General features: G+C 50.2%; 2 protein-coding genes across 3 annotated transcripts in view; one reads left to right on the forward strand and one right to left on the reverse strand.

Annotated features, from left to right (window-relative positions):
• On the reverse strand, positions 1-20,021 carry MAIP1 (matrix AAA peptidase interacting protein 1). The gene is made up of 5 exons (XM_054043561.1): positions 19,661-20,021; positions 7,629-7,700; positions 5,505-5,631; positions 3,723-3,873; positions 1-1,844 (listed from the first exon to the last, which is right to left on the reverse strand). The coding sequence occupies exons 1-5, from the start codon at positions 19,982-19,984 to the stop codon at positions 1,766-1,768; spliced, it is 753 nt and encodes a 250-aa protein (XP_053899536.1). The 5' UTR covers positions 19,985-20,021; the 3' UTR covers positions 1-1,765.
• TYW5 (tRNA-yW synthesizing protein 5) overlaps positions 20,002-26,380 on the forward strand; it is a 16,557-nt gene continuing 10,178 nt past the window's right edge. The window contains exons 1-2 of one of the 2 annotated variants that reach the window (XM_054043560.1): positions 20,002-20,240; positions 23,109-23,263. In XM_054043560.1, the coding sequence (XP_053899535.1) occupies positions 23,232-23,263 (32 nt within the window). In that variant the 5' untranslated portion in view covers positions 20,002-20,240; positions 23,109-23,231. The other variant, XM_054043559.1, reaches the window with a different exon arrangement.

Below are 26,380 nucleotides of genomic sequence, written 5' to 3' on the forward strand. Positions count from 1 at the left end.
TCTTCTCCCGTTAAGATAGGAAGTGCTGTTATCAGTCAACTTTATTCAATAGTTGAGACAACAGGAATTCTCCAGTACAAAATCTGGTGGCTGACAACCGAGATATTTTGCTCTTGTTTAGTCTCCCAGAACGTTAAAACAGCTTGTTGATAAATCCTAACTATGTGGTATTGCCATGAAACCATTTTATAACCCCAGATTGACTGAGGAAGAGGTATGTTACAATTTTTGTGATTCTCTAACCCCAACCCCTATGACTCACACAGTAAGAATACTTGAGACACAAGGTGGGTGACGTAATATCATTTATTGGACCAACTTCTGTTGGTGAGAGAGACAAGCTTTCAAGCTTACAGAGCTATAGAGGTGAAGAGCTCTGTCTAAGCTTGATAGCTTGTCTCTCTCACCAACAGAAGTTGGGTCTAATAAAAGATATTACCTCAGCCACCTTGTTTTTCTACTATCCTGGGACAGACATGGCTACAACAACACTGCATACAGTAATAATACTTGGCACTTAACACCTTCAAAATACTGTATCCTTAGTTAATCCTCACACCACTTCTTGTGAAGTAGGTTAATAGTGCCCCTCCTTTTACAGAGGAAGTCAGATGCTCCTGCCAGGAATTCCTACTGAATGCCATGAAAGTAACAGCTACTTAGAGAAGGGTTGAATTTGGCTCAGAGATATTAAAGGCAGATTATAGCCAAGCTACAATGCAAATCTGTGGCAGAGTTGGGAGCAAAACTCAAAGAGTTTCTGGTTCACAGTGCCCCAATGCTTTTAATTATTTTTTTTTACTTTGATGGCAAGCCTTCCAGTTTGCCAGGGCTTGATTTGACACAGCACCCCAGCTTCTCCTTTAGTTTCATGTTTTGGATTAAGTTTTCTTCCAAATACCCAAAGGAAGGAATTTTGTCACTTCTGTTACTTAATCAGAATAAATTTGTCTGTATCACTTTCATAGTAGAATGTTATATGTCTATGACAGCTTAGACTGGAGTCAAGAGTGTATACTTTTTAGAATCTAGTTTTAATTTTACTCAAATATATTGCTGTTGTCAAACTAGCTAGGAAGTGTATATACCTGTACTCACCTCCTTCAAACATTCTGTTTTAACTACTGTACATTATATCTTTGGGAAAATACTCATAATAAATTAAGTGGTATTATTCAGAAGGATTGCCAGTCATGAGAGCATCTTTTGTTTTATACATGTCATATCCTATTAGTACCAAGATTTCTTCTGAGAATGTAACAAATCAATTAAAATTAAAATTAATGGAGATATCCCATCTCCTAGAACTGGAAGGGACCTTGAAAGGTCATTGAGTCCAGCCCCCTGCCTTCACTAGCAGGACCAAGTACTGATTTTGCCCCAGATCCCTAAGTGGCCCCCTCAAGGACTGAACTTACAACCCTGCGTTTAGCAGGCCAATGCTCAAACCACTGAGCTATCCCTCCCCTCCAATTAGATCAATACATCTGCAACTCTGGCCTGTAACCCAATTACTATGCAAACATCTCTGATAACTATTACAAATTAAATTTGTATTACGTAGCTTCAGAGACTCATGGAAAAGGCTTTATTGTTATTCTTTCAGAGCAATATACTGTATATGATAAAATCAAAAGTATTTGGGGAATTAAAAAATATAAAATTAATCCTGAAAAGAGATTGTTGTGGGGAGACCAAAAAAGCTTGACACCTTTGGTATGCCAGAGGATTTATAAGGGTCCATAAAAGTCATTGTACAAGAAATTTATTCTAATAGCTTTGGATGCTCAATCCGTGTAATAGTCCAGTCTGCCTTCACTCCTTCTGTAAATTCCCTTCGGAACCTAGGAAAAGCAGCACAGATAAGTTGTTAAAGCTCATGTAATCCTTTAAAGGGCTCCTGATGCTATTGAGAAAACTTGGCAAAATATTTTCCTTAGTTATTCCGTTATCGTTTTCTCTAACTTTTCCCTCATCCTTCGATCTTATGAAAGCCAGGTGTTTTATGAGAGATCATTAGCTGCCACCGCTCAGTCCCCATATGAAGGATTGTGACATTAAAGCTATTTCTGCAACAAGAGACTGATCCAAAGCCTACTGAAGTCAAAGGGAGGCTTTCCTGACTTCAGTGGGCTTTGGCTCAGGCCACAAGTGATGGATAAAACAACAAGAGCAGAGGAAGTCTTAAGTATCCCGTTTTCATGCTAATAACCTCAAAATCCCAGAAAATGATCTAAAGGAAAATTAGTTTCTAAATTAAGGGTTTCATTTTTCCATGAGGCATCAGCAAATCAATATGGTGAACTAGGTACTTTTTACTCAAAGATATTTGGTTTAGGCATAAAAAAAAAAAATCACAGAATAATATGAAGTTAGTAGATCTTTTTAGAGATTAGACCAGATATACCAAAAAAACCTAAGTGTACGACTGAATCCTTCTACACGTTTGAGTTCTACAGTTATTTGAAAGAACGTTAGCCACTCTCATTTTAAAAGCTCTCTCTTTTAGTGCTGGAACCTTTTAGTACCTGCATTTCAAAGTTCGTAAGATTTTTTGATAGATATTTTAAGTAAAGCCTTTAGTTTTTAGTGTGTTAACACAGCATTTATATGCCTAAGTCATAGAACAACAAGGGCAGCAGCAGTGTAATCCATATTGTCCTGCAAGTGTGTTCCAATCCTGGCCTGGGCAGGACCATCCCTAGACACCTAGCTACTCTGGTGATGGGTGCTTTACAAAAGGGTTTGAAGTCTCTCTGTCCATTTGGTTATTGACCTCTGCTGAGAAGCCAGAAAAAGTGCCAATTCAGATTATTTATTAGGACACCTGGCCCCTAGGAACTGAGACAACTCACAAGCTTTCCCCCCAAGGAGTCAGGACCCTCAAAGAAAGCAGACAAGACTAAGATATGTGATAAATATGGCCAAGAGATGAACAGAGGAGGAAAGGGAACAGGGGTGCTCTCCAAGTGGTTTTTATTTGTATTTTCTCTGGACCTGGACCCTGTGTAGTTTCTCCTCTCTGAGGAAGAGTTTAGAAGAGAGCCACCCTATCATAACTTAGGCAAAAATACGGCATTTCCCCTCCACTTTTACAATTTTGAAGAATATTTTCTATTGTTTTGCCAAGAGTGCAAATATTTTTCATCTCTCAGACATCAGCACATTTTATAACCGGTGTTATATATGCACATTCCTATGAAAATACATCCACTTGACCAGTGAGCGCCCAGAGGATTTAGATCAGATCCATGTGAACTAGTCAAACACCAGATGATGTTTCCGTTGTTCTAACTTGCTTCAGAAAATGTTCAGTTAAATCTTTCATCTTCTCAAGCCAACTGCAATACTGACTCCTTTGCAGGAGGGTGGTGTTACAGCAGCAGCACAAAGCAGGCTGATTGGCTTGGAGCACTGTTGTTTGATTTGGTGCACAAAACTGGGACTGACATGGGCCTCTTTCCAAAAGAGGGGGAATAAGGAGGGGTCAGAAAGTTTGTGACATGCTAGTAGATTCAGATTGTAGTAGCATTAGTCTGAAGTTAAGAAACAAAGCTGTAATGTGACAACCTTAAGGTGATTTTGTTTAAAAAAAACAAAAACAAAAAAAACCACACCCCAAGAGTTGCTCCCCAGAATAAAAGTTGGGTTGAATGAGGAAACTCTTATGCTGAAGGCCAAGATAAATACAACTAGAAGGAAAAAGAGATAGGGAGACTTACTCATAGTTTGCTGTTAGAAGATGTTTAGTTTTTTTCACAGTTTCATCTCCAATTACAACGTGGAAAACTTTGGTTCCATCTGGAGCCTCATCAGAAAGGTCAGCACTAGTTAGATACCAGAAGCGCATCAGGATACTAACAAACTTTCTTCCTGTTAGATAGAAAAGTAAGTCATAAGCCAACATTCCAGAATTTTGCATTTTGCAGCAGTCTAATATATTTACTTGCAAACCACTAAGCGTTTTACTCTAAAGAAGCAAGTGGCTACAATCTAAGAGGAAGCACAAAAAAATAAAGGAAAAGAAAGTGATACTTAAAACTTAAAGTAATTCACCCTAAAGCCATCTTCATAAGGTTTGGCAGGAGTAAAAACAAAAAGTCATACTTTCTATAGAGAGGTGCAGCAGGAGTTATTCCTGGCACTATATATGATCACATTGTATGGAAGGCTGGCATATTCCAGATTATAAAATGACCATTGTTGGCACTGAAAAGGTACTTGGAGTGACAGGGAATGAGACATGGAGAAGTAGGATTATTAAAACAATAGAATAAGAGAAGCTCAACGTATTAGCCTGAAATAAAGAGATATGGATGGATGAGAACAAGGTTAGGTTCAGGAAAAGAACCAACTCCGCTGTATTTTGTAATGAGCCAAGCACACACTGTTGGCATTTAACAAAATAAAGCATATGGTTGCTAGTTTAAAAAAATATAATATATATCAAGGTGTCCTGGAGCCGAGTGGAGAAACTGTCACACAGTGTGGTATGAGATTATTCCCACTCCACTTCTCTATGCTAAATATTCTCAGCCAGCATAGGGGGAAATGATGCCTATGCTGCTGCTCCAGTATACAGCACTTAGTGGTACAATAGGAAAGCAATCAGACTGACTCAGACCATGTTCATTTCATGCTGCAGCTGCTGCATCCCCACCAACACCACAGAAGCAAACTTTCAGGAGGCAACATGCAGGGATGGAACAGACAGGACGGGAGACAGACAATGAACAGGAATGAATTACAAAGTCAGATGCAGCATGAAGACAGACAAATTCAGAGGTTTTGCAGTTAAACTTTAAAAATTGGTCTTAAATTTGATCCCTCATTTCCCATGTCAGCAGGAGTTTGGAGCACTGCAGAGGCAGTGATCAGCCCACATGGGAAAAGACAGATTGTTCGTCACCTTTCTGAAGCCTGGCTGAGGCTGACAGAAACAGCAGCATTAACAAGCTCCAAAGAAAGTCCTATCCAGCCATTCTCCAGCAGAAGAATGTCTGCCACAAGGCAAGATTTTTGGCAGGCGCACAGGGTGGGGAGAAGAGGGGGAATAAAAGAAAAGAGAGAGCAGAAAAAGAAAAGAATCTATAAGAGAAAGGGCAGGAGTGCACACATTGCGAGTCGTCATGTTTTTATAGCACATACAACACTTTAAGGCCTAGCACTTTGCATACAGTAACATGTGAGGGGACTTTTTTTTTTTTTTTTTTTTTTTTAAAGAAGTGAGTGGGGAGAAATGAATGGAAAGTGTATAAAATCCAAGTGAAGGAGAATAAGAAAAATTTGAACAGGCATCAAGCTGGTACAATGATTCATACTAATGATAGTTTATAGTGAGATCAAATAAGTACATAAAAAGAGAGAGCTTTAAACGTTACTTCTAGGAATGAGAAATAGGACTCATGAACACCTTTGTAACTAGAAAAACTGTAAAAAGCAAAACCATAGCATAGACAGAGACCCTTTTGTTATCTGAATGTTCTAGAAAATTCTATACATACCACTGTCATCAAAGTAAATGCCAACATCTCCTTCTGTTGTATACATTATTTCATCCATGTCAGCAGCCAGGGCATTCCTGTGGTTTTCAGACAATGAAGAAAGCTTCTCCTCCAACACTTGAAATACCTGAATTTAGAGAAATTGTAGCTTTTGTTAAGCCTACAGTTCACTAGATAATTGAAACCATTGATCTTGTAAACTCCATAACAGTCCAGTATTAACCAGTATTACCCCAATACATCTACTGAAGTATTTCTAATCCACATCGCCGTAAGATAGTCTATTAAAATAGAAATATTGTTCAGCCAAAAAAAAAATATCCCAAAGTATTTCCTTCTGACTGAAGAATGGTTAAATGTAAAAAGTTACATCAACGTAACATTTAAATGCACAAGAGTCAGGACATGAAAAAGAATTAAAATACTCACAGTAACTAACTTAAATGTATCCTGTGCAATGTGGGGTAACACAAACTAATTAAGACAGAACATCCAAATTCTACACAAAAAGCTACATCTGAAGAACATTAACATTGCAAAGTGAAACACAAAAATCAGAAAGCATCAGTTAAGGTTTGCCTCAAAACCTAAACTCTGCTCCCCCTCTTCTATTTAACCTTCTCTCTGCTTCCTTCTATCTATATTTAAGTTTTGTACTACACATTACCATGGTATGTGAGAGCCCTTATGCTTTTATACATTACAGTTGTCTCTATGATTATATATTAATTGCCCTGGACCCTTGCCTCATTCAGTGCACAGGTCAGACAGGACAGTGGAACTTTGCCTTTTTTCTCTACACACCATCCTCCAAATTTGTTTACACTGCGATAGTGGCAAAATTTAATTTGTCTTAAAACAAAGTCTGGATACATAGAGCCCAGGCCCTGTTCACAATTTTCCATACCACAGTCACTGAGCACCATCCAACTTGAAACGATTGTCATGATGTTCATCAACATAGGCGTCAACAACAAGAAGTCTACTAGCTGGCCCTAACTGCAATCATTGTTCCGCAGTCTCAGTCTGTGCCACCTTGGGTCACACATGGCTCCTAATAATTCCTTCCCTTTCTCCTCCTTTGTTGGGTGGCTCCCCATTTCTTCCCCCTCCTCTGATTGTGGGTGGCTTCCTTTCAGTACTGGTAGAGCTTCTATGAAAACCTGCTGAACCCATGGAGTTTGGGGTGGGAGGAGGAAGGAGAGGTGCTCTCTTGAAAGGGCTCAGTAGGAACAAGCTCACATTTCATTGCTACCTCTACTCAGAGGGAGGAGGCAAGATGATGCATTGGCGCTACACCACAGTGGCATTAGGGTTCTCTCTCCATAGGCATGCGAGGCACCAGGCAGCCCAAGCTCCTGGCACACAGTAACACAAACATACACCTGAAGCAGCTCCCCCATGAGACTCTTCTGGATCTGAGACACCCCTCTCCAGAGGTGACCACGAAAACAGTCCCAGTGGTTCAAAATTCACACTGACAATTAAAACTGTACAGTTTGGCTATATCCTTGAGGCCCTGATGCAAGATCCAGGTCTCCAGTTTAGGACTAGGTAGCTAAGTGGCAGTGTGACCTACATGGGATGGGAACCAGTTAGACGGGGGGGGGGGGGGGAGGGTGCACAAGAAATGAATTCTCCATTGGGCAGGCCTATGTTGCTCACCTAAAGTTTTGGCCCCAGTGAATGGTACTGGTGGTAACAGTAGGAACTTCTACTCACTTGCCCCATGTGAATAGCAGTTTGCAAGTCTGCCCCTGTTATCCACCCTCTTCTGCAATGATTATATTTTTTAATCCTTTTTTGATGACTCACTGGACTCTTCTGGCAGCTGCACCATTGTCCTAATGGTAAGAGCAATTGGACAATTTTCCTTATACAGTAACTGATCATGCCCTTAGAGATAAGCTTGTCTGTCCTCCTTTAGTCTAAAGACTAACATTCTCCTGATCTTTATTAAAGCGTTCTTCCCCACTTAGACCAAATTGGTACTATTTGTGTTTATTAACAAGCTAAACTTCACTTTAGATGACTGGCAACCCATTGGCAGATTAAAGGGTGAGACAGAGAAATATTTTTCATTGTGTGTTGGAGATTTTAGAAAAGAAATAAAATACTCTTTACCTCTTTTGATACAAATTCCTCCAACAGATCAAGTTTACATTGAGACAACAGCTTTGAAACAAGAGCAAAGGCCTACAAAACATAAAAATACATGAGCAAACATTTCACTAACTCCAGGTCAGCTCATTTCCCAGTAATCAGAGAATCAGACATTAGATATAGAAAAACACTCAGTAGATCATCTAGTTCCATCACATTGCTAGGGCAGGATCGTTGCCTCCAGTATATTTTCTAGTGTCTTGTTCCATCTAGTTTTAGGCAATCCATCTAATGGGACCATGGCCACTTTGCTTACAAAATTACTCCAGACCAAAATAGATTTTTTTTCCTGATGTTTAGCTTACACTTTCCCCATTCTTAATCTTTATCTCCTAACCCTAACCCTGTATAATCTCTCTCCATTCTAGAATGGGACAGCCTACAAATACATGAAGGGTGTGAATGCCTTCTCAGTATTCACACCACTCATGAGTATCGACCTTTTACACATCAACAAAAGCATAGTATAATTGCCCTCCCATAAAGTTAGACTAGTTTCTACTGTCCTTCCCTAGAAGCAGCTGGAAATGGCTTTTCTCTTAATTAATTGGCCTCTCAGAGTTGGTAAGACAACTCCCACCTGTTTATGCTCTCTGTATGTGCGTATATATATATATCCTCAATATATGTTCCATTCTATATGCATCTGAAGAAGTGGGCTGTAGTCCACGAAAGCTTATGCTCTAATAAATTTGTTAGTCTCTAAGGTGCCACAAGTACGCCTGTTCTTCTTTTCCCTACACTATCTTTCTGTTGTGACTGTGGGAAAGCTAAGCTGAAGTAACAAGTTTTATTCTTTGCTCTGAAAACAGCAAAGTCTGAGTATTCTCACTTCCTCCTTGGGCCATCTGCCAAGAAAACCATCTCCCCATCTCATACACGACAGCTAACATATAACTGTCAATGGAGACACATATCTTGGGTCAATTCCACAGGCCTTAAAGCTGAGACTTGAATATGACCTGTATTCTATGGGAAAGCCAGTACGGTGAGCAGTGGACCAGGGTGATGTGCCATTGCTGATTTGTTTTGCTGTAGAAACATGGTCCTGCATTTGGACCAACTGAGGCCAGTCAGTGAACTACTAATACAGGGAAATGCAGTAGTCAAGTCTTCAGGTCACAAGGGCATGAATCACTGTGGCCAAATTATTCTGCAGCAGTATGGGGTACATGCAGAAAAAAAGCACTTTTAGCAGCCATTGCTATCCGAGTATCCAGCAGTAGTAAGGAGTTCAGTAGAACACAGAGGCTATGAACCAGCTTGAGTACTTGAGAGCAGGCTCCATCAAAACAGAGTGATGCTACAGTGGTAGTTAGATCTTTAAGATGACATATCCATCTTGCTTGGGTTCAACTTCAGCCAGCTGTTTTTCATCCACATGCTGATCTCAGCTAGACAACAAGAGAGCTGAGAGATGGTTCAGTTGGCAGTGGAAGTAAATGAGATATGGAGTCATTTGTGTGCTTGTGGAACTTGAGTCCATAGAGTCCTCACACAGTGGCTTCATGCAGATGTTAAATAGGATGAGGAAAGAACAGAGTTCTGTGGAACTGCACAACTGAGTGCTCTGATGGCAGAGGAACATTCGTCCAGCACTACTCAGGGTGCAGCCTGAAAGGAAGGATTGGAGCCATCTCAGTGCTTTCCCGTTTACTGTTGCTATATCTTTAAAGTGGGAGAGAAGTGTGTGATCAACAGAGCTGGATTAAGACAATCTGACATCTTACGCAAACCCCACATTGCCCTGCCTCTCCTTGAGGGGTAGTCACAGTCTCCCACCCAACACACATACAAGCTATCGGGGGAGGGGGGGGGGGGGCGGCACTACCTCTCCTGTTTGGAGGAATGAGGCCTCCCCCCAGACCACCTAAGGCAATGGTTTTCAAACTGCGGGTCGCAACCCAGTACTGGGTCGCAGAATGTAAGGCACTGGGTCGTGGTGGCTCTGGTTGGCACCGCTGTCCGGGCTGTTAAAAGTCCCATCGGTGGTGCTGCCCAGCTAAGGCAGGCTAGTCCCTACCTGTCCTGGCTCCACACTGCGCCCCGGAAGTGGCCAGCAGCAGGTCTGGCTCCTAAGCAGGGCGGCCACGGGGCTCCGCGTGCTGCCCCTGCCCCGAGCACTGGCTCCGCACTCCCATTGGCTGGGAACCGGGGGGGGGAGTGGTCCTGCGGGCTAGAACCGCTTGCACACCTCCACCTAGGAGCCGGACCTGCTGCTGGCTGCTTCCAAGGCGCAATGAAATCTGTAGTGCCAGGAGAGGCGGGAAGCCTGCCTTAGCACCCCCACTGCGCTGCTGACTGGGAGCCACCTGAGGTAACCCCATACCCCAATCCCCTGCCCCCACCCCAACCCAGAGCCCCCTCCTGCACCCCAAACCCCTCATCCCCAGCTCCACTGGGTCACGGGCATCAACGATTTTCTTTAAGTGGGTTGCCAGAAAAAAAGTTTGAAAACCACTGATCTATGCCATGCCAGAAGGAGGAGTCAGCCACCACCTACCTAAATGGGTGGGGGATGTGTGGGGAGCGCCTCCTGACACCACCCAAACAGAGCCATAAGGAGGAGGCAGAAACAAAGGCTACCCCCATCTGAGTTTTCTGCTGAGGTGCCATCACGGGGGGGGGGGGGTCTCAGAGAAGCACGTTTCAGAGTTAGCATAATGAGAAAGTGGGCAGGTGACATTCACAGAGCTATTGTTGCAGGCTATCGGCAGACAGCAGTTAAATGTAGGCCATGCTTTTAAGGTTTTCTTCGGAACCATAAAAAATAGAAAAAAAGATTTAAAAAAAAATTAAGCGTGAAAACTGAGATTCTCTCTGCATGCAATTCCAGGATCTGGAGCTCTACGGATGTGACTATGCCTTAAATCCAGCCCCAGTGATCAGTGGTACCAAGTACCAGGAGAGATCCAATAATGGCATATAATTCCCATTCTCTCAGTCATTTTAGCTAAAATGGTTTCTGTTGCTCTGCTCTGAGCACCCTCCATTTTATCAGTACCGTTCCAGTAATGTGGCACCCAGAACGAGGGTTTCCAATTTTGATTGGACATATTCTTAGAGGTTTCATTTTATGATGTAATCTTTAATTAAAGATTAATCTTTAATTCCTGGAGACAATCCTGGAGGGCTGGCAAACCTACCCAGAACTTGAATGCAACGTTCAGAATGCTGCTGCAATAAGAATCATATTGAATGGCCTCCTTGCCTCCCTGCTCTGTGACTAGATGCCTCTGCAGCCTGAAATTTTATTAGTCTTTTCTGTTGCCAAATTACACTGGAGCCTACCATAGTGCACTGCATTTATGCCTAATACTGCATCACTCTCACAGCTGTTTTGCAACTGTTTTAATGCCTTACAATACACAGAAAAGCCTGTCAAATTTTGACTTCTGGTTTAAGCGGATAAATGACAACTCCTATGGTGCCACTGTCAGCAATAATATCCCCCCCACAGGGGTCTCACTACTGGGACAATATGAACAAAACACACAGTTCATCCCAGTTGAACAAAATCTGTCCCCAAAGCCAATGGGCAGTAGTGTTTAGTGGGGAAAGGGGAAAGAGAGAGATCATCAGGAAGTGAAGAAGCAGAGGGGAGCAGTGAGGGATAAGGTCCAGGGTGGCCATATATGCCAAGGGAAACAGTGAGGGTGGGCCCCATAATGGGGTGACAGGAAGGGGGAAAGGGGTTTTACTGCATCCACGCGCAGGGAGGAGGAGGAGGGGAGAAGATGTGGCAGGGATCCTTGAATGATCACATACAGGCCAAAGGGCAATGTGGTGAACAGGCCACCCCCCTACAGAGCTGGGGGGAATGGGGGCATCTCAGGCAAGGGTAAGAGGGGTAAACAGGCCTCCTACCTTACAGAGTGGGGGGGGGAAGTGCGGGGGGTGCCTTGGGCAACAAGGAGGGGGGTTAATGGCCTCCCTCCCAGCTACACAGCTGGGGGGTCCCGGGCAATGGGGAGGGGGTATAATGGACCTTCCCCCCTACACAGCTCGGGAACACTGGGGTCTCAGGGGAGGATAAAGAGAGTTAACAGGCCTCCCCCCTAAACAGCTAGGGGGTCCCAGCCGGCAGGGAGAGAGGGGAAGTAATGGCTGCTACACACACAGCTGGGGTGTCCAGAGCGACGGGGGACAGGTAATGGGCCTCCCCCCCACAGCTGGGATATATGGGGATCTCTGGCGATGGGTAATGGGGTCTGAGGGGGTCCCAGGCAGCGGGGGTGGGGGGTAACGGCCCACACACACACAGCTGGGGGATCACGCCCCCCTCCCCCCCGCACAGAGCTGGGGGATCCCAGACAGCGGGGAAGGGGGTAATACCCATCTACCCGGCGCACAGACACAGTTGGGGGGGTCCCACGCAGTGGGGAGGGGATAACACACCCACACACGCACAGAGGTGGGGGGAAGGGGGGACAACGCCCCCCCCCACACACACAGAGGTGGAGGGAAGGGGGGACAACGCCCCCCCACACACACACACAGAGGTGGAGGGAAGGGGGGACAACGCCCCCCCACACACACACACAGGTGGAGGGAAGGGGGGATAACGGCCCCCCCACACACACACACAGAGGTGGAGGGAAGGGGGGATAACGGCCCCCCCCCACACACACAGAGGTGGGGGGAAGGGGGGATAACGGCCCCCCCACACACACACAGAGGTGGGGGGAAGGGGGGATAACGGCCCCCCCACACACACACAGAGGTGGGGGGAAGGGGGGATGACGGCCCCCCCCCCCACACACACACAGAGGTGGGGGGAAGGGGGGATGACGGCCCCCCCCCACACACACACACAGAGGTGGGGGGAAGGGGGGATGACGGCCCCCCCCCCCACACACACACAGAGGTGGGGGGGAAGGGGGGATGACGCCCCCCCACACACACACACAGAGGTGGGGGGAAGGGGGGATGACGCCCCCCCCACACACACACAGAGGTGGGGGGAAGGGGGGATGACGCCCCTCCCCCCCCCCACACACAGAGGTGGGGGGAAGGGGGGATGACGCCCCTCCCCCCCCCCACACACACAGAGGTGGGGGGAAGGGGGGATGACGCCCCTCCCCCCCCCACACACACAGAGGTGGGGGGAAGGGGGGATGACGCCCCCACACACACACAGAGGTGGGGGGAAGGGGGATAACGCCCCCCACACACACACACACACAGAGGTGGGGGGAAGGGGGATAACGCCCCCCCACACACACACACACAGAGGTGGGGGGAAGGGTGGATAACGGCCCACACACACACACACACACACACACACACACACACACACAGAGGTGGGGGGGAACGGGGGATAACGCCCCCCCCCCACACACACAGAGGTGGGGGGAACGGGGGATAACGCCCCCCCCCACACACACACAGAAGTGGGGGGAAGGGGGGATAACGCCCCCCCCACACACACACACACAGAGGTGGGGGGAAAGGGGGATAACGCCCCACACAAACACACACACACACACAGAGGTGGGGGGAAGGGGGGATAACGGCCCACACACACACAGAGGTGGGGGGAAGGGGGGATAACGCCCACCCCACACACACACACAGAGGTGGGGGGAAGGGGGGATAACGGCCCCCCCCCACACACACACAGAGGTGGGGGGAAGGGGGGATAACGGCCCCCCACACACACACACACAGAGGTGGGGGGAAGGGGGGATAACGGCCCCCCACACACACACACACAGAGGTGGGGGGAAGGGGGGATAACGGCCCCCCCCACACACACACACAGAGGTGGGGGGAAAGGGGGATAACGCCCCCCCCACACACACACACAGAGGTGGGGGGAAAGGGGGATAACGCCCCCCCCACACACACACACAGAGGTGGGGGGAAGGGGGGATAACGCCACACACACACAGAGGTGGGGGGAAGGGGGGATAACGGCCCCCCCACACACACACACACAGAGGTGGAGGGAAGGGGGGATAACGCCCCCCCCCACACACACACAGAGGTGGGGGGAAGGGGGGATAACGGCCCCCCCCACACACACACACAGAGATGGGGGAAGGGGGGATAACGGCCCCCCCCACACACACACACAGAGATGGGGGGAAGGGGGGATAACGGCCCCCCACACACACACACAGAGGTGGGGGGAAGGGGGGATAACGCCCCCCCACACACACACAGAGGTGGGGGGAAGGGGGGATAACGCCCCCCCACACACACACACAGAGGTGGGGGGAAGGGGGGATAACGCCCCCCCCACACACACACACACACAGAGGTGGGGGGAAGGGGGGATAACGCCCCCCCCCCCACACACACACAGAGGTGGGGGGAAGGGGGGATAACGCCCCCCCCCCACACACACGGAGGGGGGGGAAGGGGGGATAACGCCCCCCCCCCCACACACACACGGAGGTGGGGGGAAGGGGGGATAACGGCCCCCCCCACACACACACACAGAGGTGGGGGGAAGGGGGGATAACGCCCCCACACACACACACACACGGAGGTGGGGGGAAGGGGGGATAACGCCCCCACACACACACACACACACAGAGGTGGGGGGAAGGGGGGATAACGGCCCCCCCACACACACACACACAGAGATGGGGGGAAGGGGGGATAACGGCCCCCTCCCCACACACACACACAGAGAGGGGGAGAAGGGGGGATAACGGCCCCCTCCCCACACACACACACACAGAGGTGGGGAGAAGGGGGGATAACGCCCCACACACACACACAGAGGTGGGGGGAAGGGGGGATAACGGCCCACACACACACAGAGGTGGGGGGAAGGGGGGATAACGCCCCCCCCACACACACAGAGGTGGGGGGAAGGGGGGATAACGGCCCCCCCCCCCACACACACAGAGGTGGGGGGAAAGGGGAATATCGCCCCCCCCACAGACACACACAGAGGTGGGGGGAAGGGGGGATAACGGCCCACACACACACAGAGGTGGGGGGAAGGGGGGATAACGGCCCCCCCCCCACACACACACAGAGGTGGGGGGAAGGGGGGATAACGCCCCCCCACACACACACACAGAGGTGGGGGGAAGGGGGGATAACGCCCCCCCCACACACACACACAGAGGTGGGGGGAAGGGGGGATAACGCCCCCCCCCACACACACACACAGAGGTGGGGGGAAGGGGGGATAACGGCCCCCCACACACACACACACAGAGGTGGGGGGAAGGGGGGATAATGGCCCCCCACACACACACACAGGGAGGTGGGGGGAAGGGGGGATAACGGCCCCCCCCCACACACACACAGAGGTGGGGGGAAGGGGGGATAACACCCCCCCACACACACACAGAGGTGGGGGGAAGGGGGGATAACGGCCCACACACACACAGAGGTGGGGGGAAGGGGGGATAACGCCCCCACACACACACACACACAGAGGTGGGGGGAAGGGGGGATAACGGCCCACACACACACAGAGGTGGGGGGAAGGGGGGATAACGCCCCCCCACACACACACACAGAGGTGGGGGGAAGGGGGGATAACGGCCCCCCCACACACACACAGAGGTGGGGGGAAAGGGGAATATCGCCCCCCCCCACAGACACACACAGAGGTGGGGGGAAAGGGGAATATCGCCCCCCGCACAGACACACACAGAGGTGGGGGGAAGGGGGGATAACGGCCCACACACACACAGAGGTGGGGGGAAGGGGGGATAACGCCCCCCCCCACACACACACACAGAGGTGGGGGGAAGGGGGGATAACGGCCCACACACACACAGAGGTGGGGGGAAGGGGGGATAACGCCCCCCCACACACACACACAGAGGTGGGGGGAAGGGGGGATAACGCCCCCCCCCCCACACACACAGAGGTGGGGGGAAAGGGGAATATCGCCCCCCCCACAGACACACACAGAGGTGGGGGGAAGGGGGGATAACGGCCCACACACACACAGAGGTGGGGGGAAGGGGGGATAACGCCCCCCCACACACACACACACAGAGGTGGGGGGAAGGGGGGATAACGCCCCCCCACACACACACACACAGAGGTGGGGGGAAGGGGGGATAACGCCCCCCACACACACACACAGAGGTGGGGGGAAGGGGGGATAACGGCCCCCCCCCCACACACACACAGAGGTGGGGGGAAGGGGGGATAACGGCCCCCCCACACACACACACAGAGGTGGGGGGAAAGGGGAATATCGCCCCCCCACAGACACACACAGAGGTGGGGGGAAGGGGGGATAACGCCCCCCCCCACACACACACAGAGGTGGGGGAAGGGGGGATAACGCCCCCCCACACACACACACAGAGGTGGGGGGAAGGGGGGATAACGGCCCCCCCCACACACACACACACACAGAGGTGGGGGGAAGGGGGGATAACGGCCCCCCCCACACACACACAGAGGTGAGGGGAAGGGGGGATAACGCCCCCCCCACACACACACAGAGGTGGGGGGAAGGGGGGATAACGGCCCCCCCCACACACACACAGAGGTGGGGGGAAAGGGGAATATCGCCCCCCCCACAGACACACACAGAGGTGGGGGGAAGGGGGGATAACGGCCCACACACACACAGAGGTGGGGGGAAGGGGGGATAACGGCCCCCCCCCCACACACACACAGAGGTGGGGGGAAGGGGGGATAACGCCCCCCCACACACACACACAGAGGTGGGGGGAAGGGGGGATAACGGCCCCCCCCACACACACACACAGAGGTGGGGGGAAGGGGGGATAACGGCCCCCCACACACACACACAGGGAGGTGGGGGGAAGGGGGGATAACGGCCCCCCACACACACACACACAGAGGTGGGGGGAAGGAGGGATAACGGCCCCCCCCACACACACACAGAGGTGGGGGGAAGGGGGGATAACACCCCCACACACACACACAGAGGTGGGGGGAAGGGGGGATAACGGCCCACACACACACAGAGGTGGGGGGAAGGGGGGATAACGCCCCCCCACACACACACACACAGAGGTGGGGGGAAGGGGGGATAACGCCCCCCCCACACACACACGCAGAGGTGGGGGGAAGGGGGGATAACGCCCCCCCACACACACACACAGAGGTGGGGGGAAGGGGGGATAACGGCCCCCCCACACACACACAGAGGTGGGGGGAAAGGGGAATATCGCCCCCCCCACAGACACACACAGAGGTGGGGGGAAAGGGGAATATCGCCCCCCCCACAGACACACACAGAGGTGGGGGGAAGGGGGGATAACGGCCCACACACACACAGAGGTGGGGGGAAGGGGGGATAACGCCCCCCCCCACACACACACACAGAGGTGGGGGGAAGGGGGGATAACGGCCCACACACACACAGAGGTGGGGGGAAGGGGGGATAACGCCCCCCCACACACACACACAGAGGTGGGGGGAAGGGGGGATAACGGCCCCCCCCACACACACACAGAGGTGGGGGGAAAGGGGAATATCGCCCCCCCCACAGACACACACAGAGGTGGGGGGAAGGGGGGATAACGGCCCACACACACACAGAGGTGGGGGGAAGGGGGTATAACGCCCCCCCCACACACACACACACAGAGGTGGGGGGAAGGGGGGATAACGCCCCCCCCCCCACACACACACAGAGGTGGGGGGAAGGGGGGATAACGCCCCCCACACACACACACAGAGGTGGGGGGAAGGGGGGATAACGGCCCCCCCCCCACACACACACAGAGGTGGGGGGAAGGGGGGATAACGGCCCCCCCACACACACACACAGAGGTGGGGGTAAAGGGGAATATCGCCCCCCCACAGACACACACAGAGGTGGGGGGAAGGGGGGATAACGCCCCCCCACAGACACACACAGAGGTGGGGGGAAGGGGGGATAACGCCCCCACACACACACACACAGAGGTGGGGGGAAGGGGGGATAACGGCCCCCCCCACACACACACACACAGAGGTGGGGGGAAGGGGGGATAACGGCCCCCCACACACACACACAGAGGTGAGGGGAAGGGGGGATAACGCCCCCCCCCACACACACACAGAAGTGGGGGGAAGGGGGGATAACGGCCCCCCCACACACACACACAGAAGTGGGGGGAAAGGGGAATATCGCCCCCCCCACAGACACACACAGAGGTGGGGGGAAGGGGGGATAACGGCCCACACACACACAGAGGTGGGGGGAAGGGGGGATAACGGCCCCCCCCCCCACACACACACACACAGAAGTGGGGGGAAAGGGGAATATCGCCCCCCCCACAGACACACACAGAGGTGGGGGGAAGGGGGGATAACGGCCCACACACACACAGAGGTGGGGGGAAGGGGGGATAACGGCCCCCCCCACACACACACACAGAGGTGGGGGGAAGGGGGGATAACGCCCCCTCACACACACACACACAGAGGTGGGGGGAAGGGGGGATAACGCCCCCTCACACACACACACACACAGAGGTGGGGGGAAGGGGGGATAACGCCCCCTCACACACACACACACAGAGGTGGGGGGAAGGGGGGATAACGCCCCCTCACACACACACACACGGAGGTGGGGGGAAGGGGAGATAACGGCCCCCCCACACACACACACACGGAGGTGGGGGGAAGGGAGGATAACGGCCCCCCCCCACACACACACACACGGAGGTGGGGGGAAGGGGGGATAACGGCCCCCCCCCCACACACACACACGGAGGTGGGGGGAAGGGGGGATAACGGCCCACACACACACACACACACAGAGGTGGGGGGAAGGGGGGATAACGGCCCACACACACACACACACACAGAGGTGGGGGGAAGGGGGGATAACGCCCCCCCACACACACACACACAGAGGTGGGGGGAAGGGGGGATAACGGCCCACACACACACAGAGGTGGGGGGAAGGGGGGATAACGCCCCCCCACACACACACACAGAGGTGGGGGGAAGGGGGGATAACGGCCCCCCCACAGACACACACAGAGGTGGGGGGAAGGGGGGATAACGCCCCCCCACCCCACACACACACAGAGGTGGGGGGAAGGGGGGATAACGCCCCCCCACCCCACACACACACAGAGGTGGGGGGAAGGGGGGATAACGCCCCCCCACCCCACACACACACAGAGGTGGGGGGAAGGGGGGATAACGCCCCCCCACCCCACACACACACAGAGGTGGGGGGAAGGGGGGATAACGCCCCCCCACCCCACACACACACAGAGGTGGGGGGAAGGGGGGATAACGCCCCCCCACCCCACACACACACAGAGGTGGGGGGAAGGGGGGATAACGCCCCCCCACCCCACACACACACAGAGGTGGGGGGAAGGGGGGATAACGCCCCCCCCACCCCACACACACACAGAGGTGGGGGGAAGGGGGGATAACGCCCCCCCCACCCCACACACACACAGAGGTGGGGGGAAGGGGGGATAACGCCCCCCCCACCCCACACACACACAGAGGTGGGGGGAAGGGGGGATAACGCCCCCCCACCCCACACACACACAGAGGTGGGGGGAAGGGGGGATAACGCCCCCCCACCCCACACACACACAGAGGTGGGGGGAAGGGGGGATAACGCCCCCCCACCCCACACACACACAGAGGTGGGGGGAAGGGGGGATAACGCCCCCCACACACACACACAGAGGTGGGGGGAAGGGGGGATAACGCCCCCCACACACACACACAGAGGTGGGGGGAAGGGGGTATAACGCCCCCCCCCCACACACACACACAGAGGTGGGGGGAAGGGGGGATAACGCCCCCCCACACCCCACACACACACACAGAGGTGGGGGGATAACGCCCCCCCACACACACACAGAGAGGTGGGGGGATAACGCCCCCACACACACACACAGAGAGGTGGGGGGAAGGGGGGATAACGGTCCCCACACACACACACACACACACACACACACAGAGGTGGGGGGAAGGGGGGATAACGGTCCCCACACACACAGAGGTGGGGGGAAGGGGGGGAATAACCGCACCCCCTACACAAGTTGGAGGCGCGGCGGCCCCGCAGTCACCTGCTTGGCTCCCTTGGTGAACTCCTCCATGCTGAACTCATGGTCGAAGTAGGCCCGGATGAAGAAGCAGCGGAGCCTGGTGCGGACCCAGATGAAGGGGTTGGGGATCCCCACCACCTCCACGCCCCGGCCGCCGCCCGCCCCCGGCGGACCCCCCCGCCGGCTCTGCTCGTCGCTGGCGCAGAAGCGCGCGGGGGGCCGGGCGCCGGTCAGGGTAACCGGGCCCCGCGGCTCTAGCCCGGGCCGGGCTGTCGCCGCCAGAAGGCGGGCGGAGAAGGCGCGGACCGGCCCAGGGCAGCGCCGGAGCGCGCTGGGCAGCGCCATCTTAGCGAGCCGCCCCGCCCCGCCCCGCCTGGTGCGCGGGGAAAAGGGCCTGCCCGGGAAACGGGCCCAGATCGGGCCGGGCAGCCCCGCGTGCCCCAGCCCGCCGCCAGGACCGTTCCCTGGCGGGGGGCCGGCCCCGAGCGCGCCCTGGTGGCGAGACCCCTCGGGGGAGCGGGTCCCAGCGCGAGGGCAAGCGGAGCAACCCGTGGAGCCCCGGAGCAGCGGGGCGGGCGAGCCCTTGTTTCCCGGGGAGCGTGTGAGTGAGGCGCAGCCGGCCGGGGTGGGCGGCGGCCATGGCGCAGCCGGCGGGCCCCGTGGCCCGGCACAGCGGGGTCAGCAGCGAGCGCTTTCGGCAGGACATTTACCCGCTGGTGAGACCCTGCCTCGCCCGCGCCCCGGGGTGCCGGAGACCCCTGCTCGGTGTGGGCGCTGCTCCCGGCCTGCGGCAGCGGCCTGACTTCCCGCTCCGCGCTGGAGGTTGCGGGGCTGCAGCTGCCCAGGTGCTGGGTTCAGCTCCCGGCTACAGGCCGGGTGTCTGGGTCCCCTCAGATCCGGGGGCGGTGGTTGCACCTTCTCCCGGCAGCTCGCCTCTCCCGTCCCGTCATGTCACACAGTTCAGTGCCTCGCGTCTCAGACACCGGCCCCTGCTGCTGTTCTCGGCATCCCCTGCAGGTTATCCACTTGTAAAGCCGATCCTGTGCTGCCCCCGACACCCTCCCAAGAGCGAGAGACACCAGACACTCCGCTCCCTTCAACTTTGTCCAGAATGAGCGTGAGAGATTTAGCTGGTCTGTGGAAATCCAAGTCTAGCCAGAGGTTGGAATCCTTTACCCTTCCTCCTCTTCCTGTCCCCGTTACAGCAGCTGTCTGGCTCTTTTGACACAATAAATAATTTTTTATCCAAAATTTTTGGAACTTGAAGCCCAAACTTTGACACCCTTTGATTCTGGGTTTCTTGTTTTAACACAGTCGGACCCCAGAGAAAGAAAACAAGAAATATAACAAAAATCTAAAAATAACCGATTTTTTTTAACAACTGAAAGGAAGTGTACACAAGTTGCCTTTCTAAATGATTCTTCAAAAATAATGTAAACCAGAATGTGACTTTTATGTAATACCTATTTTTATAATTAAACAAAATAATGAAGATGCATCAGAGACTGTGAAGTGTGTTGCTTGTGTGGTATGTCAGTTTCTAAAAAGGGTTCTGATATTTTACAAATGCACTTACCTAATGGTATCCATTTGACAAAAAAAAAAATGGCTTGTGTTTCTAAACAGAGATGGGGAAAGAATGAGGAGCTGCAGCATAATTAGAAAAAAGGGACATGCTAAGTATTCTTGTTGGTATTATTTAACAATGATGTATGTGGTATTCATATGAAATGTTTTCCTGGTAGTGGGATAAGTGAAAAATACTGGTGAGGGATAGATTCCATTATATGAAGTTGCTGGCATAGATCTTGAGGAACTGGAACAACAGTGCATTGCCTGGCTTGGCACAAGAAGATTGGGGTGTCTCCCTCACTAGGCTGAAAGAGGCTAAAGCACTGATCCTACATTGAGCTCCATGCAAACACACCCTGTACAAAGCTCTGTTGTCTTCTTTGGATGCTCAGTTGGGGCACAGGACTTTGTGCACATAGAGCTCAGTGCAGGATCAGGACCCAAGCTGGAGTATGGTATGGAGTAATGTCTTTTTTTAACCTATCCTCACGACAAGCCCAGTTTGCTTAAATGGTTGCATGGCTGTCATCCTGAAAGTACACTGCTCACTTTTTTGCCAGCTGGAATATGATGCAATGATGAGCTCAGTCCTGGATGTCTTGTGTGTCAAAACTCCTGCTGAAACAAGTGGGATTCTAATTAGTTAAAATTAGGGTATAGTTTGTGTTTGTTTGTTCTTTGTATGTTTTTGTTTGTTGTTATAGCTACTGATGCAAGCCTGTCTGTTACTCCCTTGGAGTTTGGCTTGAAAATAAAAGGGGATAATTAACCTCATGTGTTCCTCCAGCAAGCATATTACATTAAAACCAGAAACTCATGAGGGCTATGAGCCAGCTCCACTCTGCTTGATCTAAAAAGTTATTACAGAACTGAGTTTGTAAAGACTGCATATATAAAGTAAACGAACTTCTCCAAACCCACTATTTATAAACCGATTCAGCAAATGAGAGGAAACAGTTTGGGACGGTTCTGTACTAATCTGGTGGTTTGGTTCCTTAGGACTTTAATTTCACCAGTCTGGTTTTTTGTGTCTTTGCAGAGAGGCTCAGTGGAATGAGCATTGGGCTGGGAGCAAGAAATTGCTGGTTTCTAACTTTATTCTGTCCCTGACATCCTATGTATCTCAGACCCCTATCCTCTCCCTCGTTCAGTTTCCCTGACAGTAAAAGGTGATGATAACACCTATCTCATAGGATTAGTTAAAGATTAGTTAAAGTTTGGGCAGTGCTTTGAAAATATAAAATATTGTGTGAGTGTGAAGTGTTCTTGTAATTGTCACTGACCCCTTGCTCTCTATGGTCCTGGACCAAAACCAACTGAAGTAAACAAGTCTTTCCACTGATTTTAATGGAGATTGGATCGTTGTTTACACTCTGCCAGCACAAAGAGGACTTAACATGAGTGGAAACATCCCCTTGCATAGAGGGCATCCCTAGTCAGTGTTAGAACTGGTGTAATATTGCCCCAGCTCCCAATATCTGAGTCAAGGGGGTGGACTAGGGGCATGGCCTAAGTGTACTTCCCTACAGCTGTGCTCTACTAAGCCTTTTGAAGAAGAGCTGAAGTTATATCAGGGCCTTGCCAAATCCTTCCATGGCCCCAGAATATGGTGAATGCCAGTGTTGGTTAAAGAACCTTTTCTCTCACTCCATTCCTGCCACAAGCAAAGGAGTATAATAACAGAATCAGGACCGTGATTTCCTGGATTTTGTTTTCGCACTCAGTGCACAAACTCATGGAGCCTTCTGGCTAATGTGCAACAGGTGTACATATTCAATGGATTTGTTCTTGTACTGTACTTGACAAATCAGTCCTGAATTTTTTTGTTGGATTCTATCACCAATTCAGTGACAACATGCCATGCCATGCCATAAACCTGCTTTTGTTTTCTTTTCAGAGAAAGCCGGCAGTGCTGAAAGGAATAGACTTGGGCACTTGCACAACCAAATGGACAGTGGATTACCTCAGCCAAACAGCAGGAACTAAAGAAGTAAAGATTCATGTTTCCACAGTGCCACAGATGGACTTCCTCAGTAAGAACTTTGTATATAGGTACTTTATTCCAAGGCTTCCTCTATTTTAAAGGGACATATTGGTAACTTTTAGAAACAGTCTACATTGCTTTGAAGTTTTATACAAAGTATACTCTTCTATGTTGCCTGGATCTGTTGGTGTTACCATTCAGCAAGTTGGTGCTCTCTTGCTTTTTGTAAACTTATTAATGGTAATTACTGTCTCTATTGCTATTTACTGTATTAACTAATATGTTCTAGAGCTTCTGTTTCCAAACAAATGCTTTTGAATTCAGGTACCATTGTCTGAAAGGTGTTTTGTTTTGTTTTTTAATTTAAAAGGTAAAGATATTTCAGTACCAGATGAAATATTTTATCACGGTTTTGTCCTTCAGCTATGGCTTTGGAATTCATGGGTGCGTCATTATTTTCTCTCTCTCTTCTTTTTTTTTTTTTTGGCCCAGTCCCAGATAGCAATTTTTTAACATGCCTTTATTGTTCATGAAAGATGTCAGAATGATCAGGCCTTAAAAACTTGAGCCTGTATTCACAATGAGGTACAGTATAAGCTGTGGTAAATCAAATTTCCCCACAGTCTCCTGTCAATTCACCCCACTCCTAACAGCAGAGAGGAGTTTTAAAAGAGTATTTGGGGGAACACAATGAGGTGGTTCTGCAGATACTTGTAGGGAGTGCCTCCCATGCATAAGGGGCAGCATGGGAAGAACTGCAAAGATGTTTGTTCGGAAAAATTTAAAAGTGAGTGATGAAGACTGGTCATTTGTAGAATGAATGTAGGAGTCAGTGTCTCGATACTGCATAAGAGTTAATAAGTTGCACAGGGATAGACTGTGAAGGGCCTAAAAATGAAGATAAGTAGTCTGTTTTTGAAGTAGTGAAGATGAAGGAGTTAATGGAGGAATCCAAAGAGAGGGGTTTGAGAGAAACTCTCAGTTTGTGACTTGCAGTCTGCTGCAACAAGAAGTTTGAAACTAGGCATGTCATTCTGATTCTCTGATACCTTTTCAGTATTGATGATTATATTGTTAGAAGCTAGCGCTGCTCAGTACCTGAACTGCTTTGAATGCTGTTATGTTACAGATATGTTAGTTCAACAGACTTAGGCTGGAAGGATGTCAGCAATTAAAAAACAAACAACTTCAAAGTCTAGGGCATGTGCAGTTTCCAGTGTCCTCAAACTACGGAATATCACACTTTTCACTAGCCCTTTAGTCTGGAGACAGGTCACAGAATGTCTAATGTACTGAGAAGCTCCTCATTAGATTTGTCCATGTCATGTAGTTTGCTTAAACATTCTTCAGAGTCTAATGCATCTCAGCCATTTTGTTGTTGTTCTACAATTGTAAAGTCTTCATTTCAATTGTCATTTGCTTTTCCCAAGTGTGAACAAGATGTGGTCAATCATTTATTATTTTAATAAAGTTTAAGAAAGCAGACATATGTGATGGAATCAAAAGTTCGACAGTCTGTAATGAGTGAACCCTGGTGTCACATTCAGTACACTCTTTATTCACAGCTGGTTGAACCGTTGAACATTTTTAAACTATTTTTTGAACTGCAAATAAAATTGTCATACATCTTTGCCTCATATATACTGTTTAGTGTTTATCTCATTGTCTGGGGAAAAAATGAAATACAAATAGGCATATAAAAGGGAGGTGCAATTTAGTATCCTTGCATTTTCCTTCTAAGGGTCTGATCCTGCAGGCCCTAATGCACTTTCCTAATATTATGCGTGTAAGTAGATCTATTTAATTCAGTGGTGATATTTCACATGCATAAATTTGCTCAGATGTGTTAGGGTTTGCAGATTAGGGGCTAAATTTGCATTTTTGTATATGGCATTATGGAGATACTCTCTAAATATCTGATCTTTAGAGTTACTAAGTATTTGTGACTTTCACCACTTCTAGAGGACTTGGGGAACTCGGAACCTCTATGAATCAGGCTATGTAGTTATATCTGCGGGGAAAATAAATACAATTACTGCAAGAATAAAAACGCTCTAGTACAAAGACATAATTATGGCCAGCTAAGGACTTGATCCAGACATATGCTGAGCACAAGCAACTCATATTGCTTTCAGTGGGAGGTGTAGTTGTTCAGGCTCTGGGGGTCTGATCCACTTCCATTAGTGTTGGTGGGATTCTCTCCATTGACTCCAGAAGCTGCTGGATCAAGCTTTTCATGAACATGAACATAGAAATTGTATATTGTCAGGGAAATGGTCCATCTAATCCTATATTTGACAATGGCTACTACCAGATATTTCAGATGAGATGTAAACCCCCTGTAATGGATAACTTTGCCTATGGGGAAACTTTATTCCTAACCCTGGGCATTTAATTGTTCTTATGTTCTGTGAAGCTTGAAATAAATTGCTATATACAGCATGGATATTAGCCAGTACCAGCTAGGTGGTTTGAGTGATCTTTACAGCTTGGGGGGAAAAATCTTTCCTGATGAATGAGAAATTCAGGATATTTAACAATAGTTAGACTGACTCCTGAGAAGTGTGCATCATATTTTTCATCATCTACTTTGAATCTTATGGTAAATAATCTGTTTGTATTAGGTTCTAGTTAATTTTTTTTTGTATATATGTTTGTTATTTTTTTACCCCTACCCTCTTGCTGTTTAAAAAATCAAAATTTAAATTGTAGTGGGGTGGAAATCAAACGAGCTGGTGCTGATAGATGCTATAAATATTAGTAACCACCATAAAATAATCCATTTGGTACTTGTGACGTTGACTCCATAGGCTTTATGGAAATATGCTTATGCATATGACATAACTGGAATATGCTTTATGCTAAATACCCCAGGTATGGTGTCATTAGAAAGCTTGTAATCTATTAAGTGTGTTCATCCTATTTGTTTGCATGTATTATTTCTATATCTGGAGTTAGGAGAATAAGATATAAACTTGTATCACTGGTGTAAACATATTAAGTGGCGCCATTAAGTGTGCTCCAGAAACAATCAGTTGTAAATGGCCTTAGTTAGTTGAAAGCCTTCCTGTGTATATGTGGGCCAGCCCATGGGGAATGGAGACTAGGGGTCTTACAGTGACATGTGACCATGTCACCTGATAATGAAATCCATCTTAAATCTGGTACTTTTCCATTTAGAAGGA

Source organism: Malaclemys terrapin, chromosome 11, assembly GCF_027887155.1.
Source record: "Malaclemys terrapin pileata isolate rMalTer1 chromosome 11, rMalTer1.hap1, whole genome shotgun sequence".
NCBI lineage: Eukaryota > Metazoa > Chordata > Testudines > Emydidae > Malaclemys > Malaclemys terrapin.

What these genes read in the sequence shown, in the direction of transcription:
- MAIP1 (XM_054043561.1), bottom strand. Translation starts at nt 19,984, where the DNA reads ATGGCGCTGCCCAGCGCGCTCCGGCGCTGCCCTGGGCCGGTCCGCGCC. An exon ending in CATTTACTTTGATGACAGTG is followed by an intron (nt 3,874 to 5,504) that starts GTATGTATAGAA and finishes TCTATCTAACAG; the next exon opens with GAAGAAAGTTTGTTAGTATC. An exon ending in CTTCTAACAGCAAACTATGA is followed by an intron (nt 1,845 to 3,722) that starts GTAAGTCTCCCT and finishes TGCTTTTCCTAG; the next exon opens with GTTCCGAAGGGAATTTACAG.